This window comes from Pollicipes pollicipes, unplaced genomic scaffold, assembly GCF_011947565.3.
Source record: "Pollicipes pollicipes isolate AB1234 unplaced genomic scaffold, Ppol_2.1 Scaffold_7231;HRSCAF=8579_pilon_pilon_pilon, whole genome shotgun sequence".
Taxonomy (NCBI): Eukaryota; Metazoa; Arthropoda; class Thecostraca; order Pollicipedomorpha; family Pollicipedidae; genus Pollicipes; species Pollicipes pollicipes.
In genome coordinates, this window is record NW_023597034.1 from 34,982,953 (window position 1) to 34,995,705 (window position 12,753).

At 54.9% G+C, this 12,753-nt stretch overlaps 1 protein-coding gene across 3 annotated transcripts in view; it reads right to left on the minus strand.

Annotated features, from left to right (window-relative positions):
* Positions 1-227: 227 nt before the first annotated feature.
* Positions 228-12,753, minus strand: part of LOC119110214 (cAMP-specific 3',5'-cyclic phosphodiesterase) — a 63,690-nt gene continuing 51,164 nt past the window's right edge. For 2 of the 3 annotated variants that reach the window (XM_037233949.1, XM_037233950.1), the window contains exon 2: positions 228-1,241. In XM_037233949.1, coding sequence (XP_037089844.1) covers positions 1,067-1,241 — 175 coding nt within the window. In that variant the 3' untranslated portion in view covers positions 228-1,066. Of the gene's footprint in view, positions 1,242-6,558; positions 6,676-12,753 lie in introns of those variants that run through there. The other variant, XR_005095458.1, reaches the window with a different exon arrangement.

Sequence of the window (12,753 nt, forward strand, 5' to 3'; positions counted from 1 at the left end):
GCATTTAAAAACTTATGGCGCAGGGCGGCGAATGCCCTCCAGGCCAGGACGAAAGCGGGGGTTTATGGACCCACATCTCAAACGTCCATCGCCGAGACGACCGCGCCGACCAATACCGGAACAAACGTCATTTGGACTTAGAGCGGAGCTTGGACTCGGCCCGAACTTCGCGCCGACACGGGAGTCCCATCACACTTGTAAACGAAGTCCAAACTGCGGAAATATCACCGAGCCGTCACTTGTTAAAGCGACACGGACGGATCACCAGCAATCACGCGGAGTATGTCGCGCTCGGAATGGGGTCGCGCCTCATCAGCAATCAGCTAAATGTGTCGTGCAAAGTGCACAGAGGCTTTATTCAGTGAACTATGCAATCCCTGGGCTGTACTACAGATACCCGATGGCATTAATGTAATGAATGCAATCATAGTCGGAATCAAATGGCACTGGATCTATCCACAGACATAATCGTCATCAGTGCACTCCGTTTTACTCTGGTGTTCGCTCTCGGTGCTGGATCTGCTGGCACCTGGCGATGCATAATTTCAGAGCGATGGTAGCAGCCATCTGGCTAAGTTACTCCCCGTAAGTGCATTTAGGACTGAGCCCATAAGAAATTAATAGTCAATAATGCACACGCACACTTACCTGATCAATATCGCACCCCGTGGCACGTAAAATCAATATCGGGCTTAGAGCACCATTGGCTGCCACGATTTTCCATCCTCTCCAACATTTCAGGATGTTTCACGCGGGATGGCCGACCGCCCAACTTTCCCACTCAACCAAAGTCCAGTATATCAGCCCCAACAAGTTTCATCTGGCCCATGACCGCAAGTTACGATTACCAACTTACCAGTAGAGTGAGCTGGAAACATTGGCTCAAGCTGCCATGGCCGTACAGAGTTTCCCGGACGCAACCCCCACATCGGTCCCCATGCAATCCACTTAAGGCTTCAAAGTTCGGGTAATGAGGGCCTGGAGCAACGCCTCCCAGGGGGACCACCTCGAAGTGGAGCCGTCCGCCCGTGAACGCGAAGATCACCGATCGGAAGTCGCACCGTACTCACCCGTCGCTAGCGATACTCGAGTTGCGCGACATTGTCTTGGGCGACATCTCGAAGTCTGAGTCGGACTTGTAGATGAACGACTCCCGGCGCTGTGGCAGGCTTTGGAGCACCAGGCCGGTGGAGGGCGAGCCGTCCGCGCGCCCCTGGACGCCGCCATTTTCAACGTCGAAACTGAAACGAGACGGCTCTAGTTAGCAGCGCAGCGCGGGTCCGCGGGTCAGGGGTCATCGGTCATGTGGCATGTGTGACGGGTCACAGGTCATGGGTCACGGGTTACGGGCCACGGGTCACGGACCATGGGTCACGAGCCTAGGGTCTCGGGTTATGGGCCATGTGTTATGGGTCATGGGTCACGGGTTACGGGTCCCGGGTCAAAGATCACAGGTCACAGTCTACGGCCGACAGGTCATAAGACACACGACGCCGGTCGCAGTCTGCCGGTCACCAGCTGGCACAAGATTGATGACACGGCGGAATGGCTAGCCAACGGTGAGACCACCCGGTGCCGGCGCCAATAACATCGGCCGACCTGTCGGGCACGCAGTCAGAAAGCGCCTGCAATTTTACCCTGGTGGAGCCGCGCCGGCTGGGCCCTTCCGAGGACCAATACTTAGGCGTTTACGGTGGTGCACCAGTCCGCCATCCTGCACATAGAGGCCGGCCGACTGGCAGGAAATATATATATATATATATATATATATATATATATATATATATATATATATACATCCTAAGCCTCAGCTAATATTACAAACTGGGTTTGCGAATACTCGAAGCTCACATGCCACTTTTTACCGAAGAGCCACATTCCTGTCTCCTGACCTGACACCATCTCCCGGCCCCGATCTCTGTGCGGGCTGACCCCGGCCTAGGTCACGTCGCACTGAGCTCACCCGGCCCCACCAATCATACGAACCCAACCGCCACGCATTCGCGTGACGGTTGGGTTTCATCCAATCAGAAGCCTGCTTTGGTCGCTCCGAGCCAACTCGCGGGACGAGGCAGCGACGGGCTCCCGTTAACTCAACCCTACACGATTACAATATTAACATCTAACGATATAATCATAAGCGAATCATTAAAGCCACGAACAGGAAGAATACAAATAAGTAGTAGGTACTTATCAGTCATGTAAGAATATTGACTATAATCTCGTGAAAACGATTTGAGAATTATACTTGAACCGTGTGACTTGTCGCATGCCTGTGTCAATGCCAGAAGTCGCAAACACTGGCAACTAAGCGCAAAAGAAACTAAGCCAGCTTGAAATCGCAAAGCCAACACGAGCCGCAGAGCTCCACCGGGAACCACGCCTGGGAGTGGGCTCAGCAATCGGCCGGATTCTGAGGGACTCCGCGGCGATCGGCCAGATTCTGAGGGACTCTGCAGCAGTCGACCGGATTCTGAGGGACCTCCGCGGCAGTCGGCCGGATTCTGAGGGACTCCGCGGCAGTCGGGCCGGATTCTGAGGGACTCCGCGGCAGTCGGCCGGATTCTGAGGGACTCCGCGACAGTCGGCCGGATTCTGAGGGACTCTTCGGCGAAGCGGTGCCGACGTCCGGGCAATGCCGAACCACCCTCGCTGTCGCTCAAGCGCTCTCGGCATTGATCCAGTTCCGGTTGCCGACCCGTGATACTTTGCCTCTCATCCTGGGGTGTGCGCGGGCCCTGCGCGTGAGGCACACAGGAATACAGTAACGCCTGAAGGCAGCCGCGCGATACGCGCGCGCAGTCAGCCTGCTACCTGTACAAGGTTTGTGTTACGTTTCTATGACGACGGCATGCCTACGTCACAGGCGAGGGATATAGGTCCGGTGGGTATTGGACGCTACATTAGGTCTGGAAGCCAGTCGGATGCCAGGAATGCCGAGGCCATCGATGTTTAGATTGCGTGCCCAAAGCCAGAGATTGACTAGGGGATGGAGGCGAAGGAAGTGGCGGCCAAGAACCGAGATCAAAGGTATGTATAGAATAGTGGATATAAGGACAAACCAACACTGGGTGCAGAAACACACCATACACCTAAAGACGCGGGTACGTTTATTGAGCTGCAAAAGACATAAGCTTCAGGCCATGCTCTCGTCATCATTCCACCACAGCTCTGGTAAAGAGCGTATATTTACGTGCCATTATTTGGTGTCCGGCTATTTTATAAAGGCCCGGTAATACCAGCTGATTTTATCAACGTCCTAACGAGTTCAACGACGAAAATGTTCTTGTAAATAGGTGCCGAAAGGTTCTCTCAGGTTTTTTTGGTGCAAATTTTATGCCGTTTCACACACTCGGTCCCGGAGACCTTTACTAACCATCCTTTCTTAACATACCCTTAAAATATTCCCAACATAATCTAGCCAATGGCGGTTCGTCACAAGGAATTTAACTGCGGAAACTCCTGGAATTCAAAAACCGGTAATCCGCGTGAAATGCATCACATACTTCGAGGCACAAAGTTTTGTCCCTTGGGATGACACGGTCGAGTGATGAATGGTGGCACATATGGATTAGCCGGTGAGCAAAAAAGGCGGCATAATATGACAGTCTGCATATTGTACTGGCGACAAAACCACTCCGCAGTAACCACGAGTACTGACGAGTAACCACTAAAAATGCCCTTAACGTTGTCTTTTCAAAGAAAAGGACAATAATTGTTGAAATAATACTCAGGACACACAACATACAATTCGGCATTCGGCTCGACTGCGCCAGACGAAAGCAAACGCGTTCCCACCACATCGCAAGCCTAAGGTTGCGCCCCCTGCATGTTTGGGTGAGACCTCAGCCATGTTTCGGAGCTTTAAAGGCAACGCACTCGAAACAATAACAAGTGAAACCCAGCCCAGCCTCAGCACTAAACAACGGCAGGATTTCAGATCAATGCGCCGGCCGGTGCTTCGAGACCGGAGCTGCAGCTAATCCCGCAGTTATTCGGCAGCCTCTGTAGTCCGGGCACCGCGAATGTTTATAAACAATGTTATGAGAGCCTTAGCTTTATTGGAGGTGCTTGGTTAGGCTTCAGATGTTGATTGCTTATCGCCGTGCCTTGTTTATGCTCATCATCAAGTGCAGTTAAGCGCTTTGTAAACAAGTGGCAAATGTTTTCAGGCGTGTGACGAGCGAGATGACCATAGACGCAAGTGTTATTGCCATGTGAAACAAGCCAAAAATTCAGCGAATGAAGCCTATCACTTATCGGAGCTCATCCAAACTGTCATACCACAGCATTGAAAAGCCCCTCTTACATGACTTTGGTAGGAGAAGGCCTGACGATGACCGGCAACTTTTAAGAGAATGTTCTACGTTTATATGAAGGTTTTAGCTGAAAAACTGTCTTGAAGACCTTTTGATTCTGTTCATAATCCTACCCTCTTTAAGACCCAAGCCCCTCCAGTTTCTGACTACACGCCCGTGAAAATGGGGAAAGGCATATCGGGGATAGAATTTCAAAGTACCCTGGCATTCATGGCCTCATAATAACGTCACTCAAATGCCGCCATTCCATATGCCACGCGGCGATCCAGGCCGAAAGAAAAGATTGTCGAGGCGGTCATATCCGGCGTTCGTGGGCGTAATTCCAGATATAACGACAGTCGACTGACTGTCAGTCAGTGCTGTGCAAGGTACATAGCATAATCAAACCATGATGCATCGAGGAGCATATTAATTTGAAAGATAATTGTGCTGTCTAGATCAGTCTTTTTCACTTCAAAAGCATGGTAATAGTTTTATGTGTTTGTTTCATCATATCTGACGCCTGCTTCAATGTCTTCAAATATGAAACGTTGTGAAACACGAAACAAACAAACACGAAGTTAACGAACTCGGAATGGCTTGCGTTCTTGGTGGCTGTCCGTAAGGTACTAAAAACAAAATAAACAGCTTTAGCCGACATTTGCCAAACTAAGTTGTGCTCTTTGACAATGCAGATTTTGGGCTCCATATTTCTATTTACGCCGAGGCGTGCTGCATTCAAAGGTGGCTTCATATCACAAGGTAGCACAACGTTAATGAAAATAATAGAAATCACATTAAAAAGCCATACGGTAAAGACGGGGAAACAAGGATATACTTAAAGAAGCAAACATGCGCGTAAAAAACCATAGAGCATGAACCCGCATGGCGCGTACACGACATGCAAATCAGCCTTCAAATCCTCCGCCGCGCTGCATCGCCTCAGCGACCCGATCGATGCGTGGGAGCCATGGTCGCCGCTTCCTCTGCCGGGAGGGAGGCGCCCCACCTGGCCACGGGGCGGCAGGGCGGGGAAGGGGACGGGGAGGGGAGCGGGACGGGCCCAACCCGCCTGCACCGTGTTCCGCGAAGGTTGCCCGGCAATTTGTCAGACGACCGAGTGGCGCAGGACAGGCGAGCCGTAATGAGCGGCGCTGGCCGAACGGAGACAAGCGCCGCTATCGGCACAAATCCAGCCCCGGGCGCCTTGTTACCGGCGAGCAGCGGCCGCGCTGGACCGGGGTACCGGCGTCGTTCGCCGCAGCTCTGGAGGACGGAGCGGCAGCGCGGGGCGTGGCCAGGGCCGACGCTCCGGCGTCCGCCAGCGGCGAGTGAGCTTCCCACATGTCAATGACGTAAAGCGAGGGAGTGGTCACCGGATAAATGGAGTCGGACGCACGTGCTGTCGATTTGGAGGAGGAGGACGGCGGCAATTACCTGTGAAATCAGTGTCAGTCTGTTGAAGCTTAATGTTGGTTGGGAGTAAGTCATAACGGCACAATGGCACGCCATGGGCTGGCTTCAATCGATATATCACCGCGTTTAAGCTTTCGGCGTGCTCAAGTCAGTCGCACGTGCCGAGTTATTCAAAACAACCCGACGAATAGGCTGAGTCGCGATTTTACGACAGTCAGTTGGCAGCTGACACGGCAGTTTTCACTTCAGCTGCCAAAGCCGTGTCCGAACAGTGGCGCACCTCCGTGACCAGGTGACGGTCGAATGACGCCAGTTACCAAGGCGGCGCTGGCACCGATCGGCTTCGCCTGAATGCGCACTCAAACCTCTGCGTCACACCGGCACCCTCAATCAAGACCTTTCGGAAGCAGAGATCCTCCCGCCTGGCTGCCTGAGACACGCGCGTCACGACCGGCGCCAGTCTCCCGGCTGGAACATTTATCTCGTTGCTAGTTCCGAAGGGCAACGGTATAACGCCGTATCGACGAAACAGGCAACAGACAACCGCGGACCAATATCAGTGCCCGGCGCTGCTGCCACGATTTCGCTCCTTATCAGCGGACTCCCGCCTGATTCTGGCTACCCGCTGAGCCCTTTTGCTCCCATGTGCTCATCACCCGTCCACAACTTCCTTCGCCGACCTAACAAACCGTCAGAGGTCTGCTCCGAGACCGGTGCCTGTTCCGCAGACCTTAGCGGCCAGCGCGCGAGCCTCACCCAGCCCAGGCGCCTGACCTGACTTGGCGCCTGACCTTCCGCAGACCTTGGCGGCTAGCGCGAGCCTCGCCCAGCCCAGGCGCCTGACCTGACTTCCTTGTTGTGCTTGCGGTGGCCGAACGGGTACCCGGCGTCGCCGCTGCGCCGCTTCCAGGCGCGCTTCTGCAGGCGCCGGATGGTCAGCCGGTCGCCGATGACGCCCTCGGCCGTGTGGCGGCGCGAGGCGCGCGCGCCCAGCGGCGGCCGCAGCTCTCCGGCCGGCTGCGCCATCCCCGCTACAGCCCGCCACAGCAGCGCCATGACGGTGAGCATGGCGGCGCCGGTGCCGCGGCGCGCTGCAGCCACATCGAGCCGCGCCGACGGCCGCCGCTGCCGCCGGCACCTGGGCGCTGTCGGCGACGACGCGTCGGCGTGGGTTGCGGCGCGATGGAGCGCGAGCGCGCGCGCGGCGGGGCCCGCGGCCGGACGGCGCGAGCGGCGCTCTCTCCGAACGTGGGAATCACCACCAGCTGTGGGGGAGGACCCTCGTTGCGCTGTATCTCCGGGGTATCTCCAGGGCTGTGCCTGGCGGGAGGCGGTGCTCAGGCGCAGTGCCTGCTGCAGCGAGTGGGCCGCGTGGGCCGAGGCTCCCGGAATAGGATGACAGCGGGGGGGGGGGGGGGAGGGGATGGGAGACACCCGATGCAGCCCGGTGGCGGAAAGATGTCCGCTGGCGGTGTCATTTCATTGGTAAATCACTGCATAGCAAATATGGACATGTTTCAGGGAGGATACCTTTGCGATTGCATATATAGTGTTTTATCACGCGAATCTGTGGACCGAGTACGCCACCTGCGACGTCAGCATGTTTATTCGCATGCTCAACAAAGGTCATCAAGTTGTCAACGTGACTACTTCGAAAATGGTCACAAGCATATTGGTAATGGAAATGGTATGTCGTTAATGCATTAACCCCGTCAATATTTGGCATACATGCTGGTGGCAGCAACATTCAGCGCTGTGCTCTCTGATCCAGCTCAAATCCCTCACTCGCAGCGAGTACCAGGCGGGTGGCCCCTGCTATTGGGCTTGGGGTATTAATTAACATTTAATCACCTAATCAGAACTAGCCGCGCGTCCACCGAAATGATGTACCATTCATGTGACGTGGTCACCCACCCAGTCGGTAGCAAACCAGACAATGACTTGATCTACCCCAGAAAAACGGTTCAGCCAACGCAAATCTTCACAACATACCCTCCTAAGTTGTGTATTTTGAACACGCATAAAATCCAACCAGTCTTTGCCGTAGGCAACATTACATAAAGATGCTGCAACAGTAGTCCATCAACCGGACACATCAATACTGCGAGGCACCTTCTGCATGAGAATCACCAATACCGCTCGCCACACCCGCCTGAAGGCGGGACTGTGCGCTCCGGGCAGAAAAGAAAATCACCGCATCTACCTGGCCGTCCACCCGATCGCTCAAGTCTCATCTCCCCGTTCCTCTTTCAGGAAGCGGCCCGCGGGCGGCCTTTCGCTCCGGACTTAGTGCTATATCTCTCGGCTGGGCATCGCTTCCGGCGCGTTATCCGCCGCCGGCAGCGGCTGGCGAGAGATTGAGCGGCGGCCGCCGTCCCGCCGGCAGCTCACATCTCGACGGCGGGCGACAGTGCCCAGCTTTTATCGGGCAGAATATCGGCTCCCCGGCCCCGAAATAGTGCTGGACAGTTAGGCGGCGCACGTCAGCACAAGATGGCCGCCCGGGAGGCCCGGTGACACTGTGTGCCGGGCGCTCTGGCCGATCGGATACTGCAGTTGGACGCTGGTCTCCAAAGAATCAATCCATCAATTTTCCATCCAATCTCGGATAAAAGCCTCCTTTGGATGGGCTTCCAATAAGTTGCATTTATATGAAACTCAATTAAAACGTGTTATATATATAACACGTTTTAATTGAGTTTCATATATATAATATAAACACAATGATAAACATAAGTGCAAGATACAGTTAATGAAGGTTTGTGTCAAGGAGCTCCTTAAGACTGACAAGATGGATCAAGCGAGTCGAAAACGTGATTAATAGGCCTTCTCAGGTCGCAACAAAACTGAACACAATCCTCGGCAGCAATTAAAAGCACACCTGTAAAACTGTGTTCATTACATTACCCTGAGTTGATATTTTCCCGAGTCATCCTAGCCTGTCCGGCTTCTCGCTAGCAAAGCGAGCGGAATGCACGTGGTTCAGTGGTCAGGAATGAGATTCACTCCCAGTTGAGTGGTATGCCGAGACCCGCGGCCAGCCGCCGGGCCCGCGCCAGATGAAAACGAGTGAGAGGCACGACGCCGCGCCTCGCGCCACTACTGAGTCGCTGGCGAGGGCGCGTGACGGGAGTAGTTTATAACTCCTTGTTACCCGGTGTGAAACCCAGGAAGAGAACTTCTAGGAAGAAGGCACGCTTCATCTTTCCTACGAGGACCATTGCTCAAGCAGCAGAGACTAGCATGCAACAGCCAGTAATTGGGCGGCCCCTGAAATTGAAACGAGGAACATGTTGCCAAACTGCATACATATAGACTAGATTGATATTAATGCACACGTTATCGGGTTCGGTCTGTGAAAGCTGTGTCGTCTTTAGCAACAGATCAAACACACAACATCCCCCACTCCCAGGGCTGAAGGAAAATTTGCGCAAAGTTAAGAGTGATTAATTTTTTAGCTGGACATTGCGCCAGAGACAGCTAGCATTGCTTCGATATTCGTGCTGCGAATGAACACCGGACGACAGAAGCTTCAAAGTCAAAATGACCTGACCAGCAAAGTAGGCAAATACATCGCGTCTCAGCTGCTGAGACGGCAGGAATCTGCCCCCCCCCCAAAAAAAAGCACACCATCGAAATAATACACCCAGATCCAATGTCTTTACGACACTATGAAAACAAAGTTCTCCTGTTGAGTTGACGACCTTCAGTATACCGGGAGGTGCTGGTTAAACGACGTCCTGGCGCTACATAACAGTTACATTAACGGCATCGACAGACCTGTGAACGCAACGTCGCAAGCAAGTTATTATCAGCACATTCAGTGGGAAGAAGTACTCCGGCGAGAAATCTCAAAGGTCACAATTTTCCAGGAGAGCCGACCCGCCCTCTGGCCGGCTGTCAGTGTCCGCCACAAATTATTTCCGGCACCAAGCGAGGCGTCTGTGATATGACGCACGTGATGAAGGAGCCATGCAATCCGCACTCCAGAACTTAACGCACACGCAAGTGACGTGAGCAGGTCTTATCGACACGGAAGTATGGCCATAGTAGCCAGCAGGCATACCGTGACCCTTGGCAAAGGTCGAAGGAGCATGCGTGCGTGCCAGTTATCACGTGAATTTTATTTCATTTATTCATTGCGACTTCAGGTCGTAACTCTCTTTGCAGTTCGTGTAACCGTGTAGAGAAATTTTTTAAATGCGCGGAGCGTTGTGTCTTGTTTTTAAATCGTTCCAGGCACGGTAATGTAAAATGATGACAAGTCACCTTTGCCGCACCTACAGCAATCTTGGAATATTTTTCTGGAGAATCATATGTCAGAAGTGGCTTGGGTGATGCTCTATTGGCAAAATAAGTATACATACATACATACATACATATATATATACATATATATATATATATATATATATATATATATATATATATCTATCTATATACATATATATATATATATATATATATATATATATATATATATATGTGTGTGTGTGTGTGTGTGTGTGTGTGTGTGTGTGTGTGTGTGTGTGTGTGTGTGTGTGTGTGTGTGTGTGTGTGTGTGTGTGTGTGTGTGTGTGTGTGTGTGTGTGTGTGTGTGTGTGTGTGTGTGTGTGTGCGTGTGTGTGTGTGTGTGTGTGTGTGTGTGTGTGTGTGTGCGTGTCCGTGTCTGTGTCTGTGTCTGTGTCTGTGTCTGTGTCTGTGTCTGTGTCTGTGTCTGTGTCTGAGTCTGTGTCTATGTCTGTGTCTGTGTCTGTGTGTGTGTGCGTGTATGCGTGTGTTTAACAGCATCTGTGCACACATGCACACGTTTGTTCACGGGCTATTCTGCGCCAAATACTGTAATGCAACATGCTTAATCCCACTTTTTCGTCTCACACTGCTGTCGCCACACGTGGGTAGAGCGACCAGCAAAACAGCGAGCAATTCCCTGCCGCAGACTTCCGCGGCTTCAAATGACGTTTTCTGCCTTCCTGCTGCGTTTAACGACCAATATGTGCAGGACGAGATCACTACGACCAGGGCACCGTCGGCCAGGCAGACAGAGGACGCTGATCGCCAGCGTTGCTGCGCAGACGGCACCGAATAGAGCCGCCGTCAACAAACCAGCCCGCTGCCCTCAGCTCCGACCTGTGCGTGCCTCGACGCCGCAGCCCGGCGCCACCTCTCATCAACGGCACATCAATCCGGCGGCGAACCCCCGGCGGCGCGGCGGCCAGCGCACGTTGACACTGCACGCGCTCATCAAACGCCAGCTGGTGGCGACGCGCCGGCCGGGGCCGGGCACCGGGCACCGAGCACCGGGGCCGGGCTCCGGGGCCGGGGCCAGGGCCGGGCACCGGGGCCGGGCTCCGGGGCCGGGCACCGGGCGCCGAGGCGGGACGCGCCGCGGCCGGCCGATTAATTGGTATTCACCGGTGAACATCTGGGACCGGCGGCCAACACGGCCGCCGATGTACTCTGTATTGACATGGAGCGGGGGAGAGCGGGCGGCGACGGCGCCGGGCCGGCCGGGGCAGGGCGCTCACACGGCGCCCCGGTCGATACGCGGCCTGCTAAAGGTCAAGTCCCCGGCCGGGCCGCGCGCTTGGAGCCGCCCGGTCGCCGTATCTGTCAGAGGGGTCATAAACTCGTTCGCGGCCAGTTATTAGCGCGCCTAAACACGTCCGTTATCCGCGCCGGGTGTATCAACTGGTGCGGAGCAGCGCCCCTGACAGCGCCGCCGGCGGTGGACCGAGTCCGGCCCACGCTGACGCCGCGGCCGGAGCCGGGCCTGCAGCGTCCGGTCGGCAGACGGCGCCGTTGCCGACCGCCGGCCATGGCAGAAGAGAAAGGGCGCGGACCTGCCCGCTCGGCGAGGAGCGCTGGCAAAAACAGCGCATTGTGCGGCGCAGGACGGCCGGCTTTCTGTCCCGTCGGGACGCCCGTGGAAATAAGCCGCGTCTCCAGGGCCTCCACGCTGCAGCGCGCCCGTCGCAGTAATGCGAGGAATAATACCCCGCAGGGTGCGTACACGTATTGTAACGCACGCCCGGTGCACTGGCGCCGCGGTAAACACGCCGCCTACATCAGCGGGGTGCCGGGGTGTCGGTCTCCCGGCGGTGCAGCGAGCGCATTCACCGACAACCGCTGGAGGACATACGTTGAGCCTGCGCCGGCTTTCATTGCCGGCGATCGACCCAGGCCTGCGCGGGAGCTGGAACCTGACCTGACCTGACCTGACCTGACCTGAACCGACCGGCGGCACGGCCAAACGGCAAGTCCAAGCCGCCTCGCCAGCGGCGCGCATGCCGCGGCCGCCGCCGTCATGACGTCGTCTGTTTACCGGCCGTCGCCCAGCGCCAGCGGAGCTCAGAAAAAACACGCCGCCGGTGACGCGGCGGCCGCGACGGCGGCAGCTTCCTGGCGCGACCCCAGCGGTCGGCGCGGCGCCGGCCGCCCCTGGAGCGCGCGGCGGCCACCAAGGACATCAAGCGATCTGGCGCCGCACGCAGCACGGTCATGCCGAGCCTGCACGACAGGGCGTGCGGCGAAACAGCACCAGGTCACACGGGCGCCCCCGGCGGCTGGGACGCAAGATGGCTGGAGACGCGGCGCCGGCGAGAACGGCGTGGGATTCAGGCTGCATCTGATGGGCGTTATACTAAACACGTCATGACGATTCGGAGAATGCGCTAATTGGTTAGTATACCAGGGCACCCAATTAAAGTGTCCAAAATGAGATATGGTCAGAATTTCGGAAACTTAGTCTCCAGAATACCTCATGAGATTTCCGTCACTTGAGAGCATTTCTATACTAGATTCCCATCCCCAACAAGAGCATGTGCAATGAGTACGCAGTTACCTCAATCGCGTCGGCAAGCCTTCGAAGATGGCATTACTTTAAGCTACTCCACAGCTCCCCCAACTGTGTGGGATATCAACTAAATCATGATCATTGACATTCCGATATTCCTTTTATCAAAGCGATGCAAAAGAACAACTACATAATTTACGCCACCGACTGGTTCTAGGGCACTAAAAGGCATGAATAAAGAAG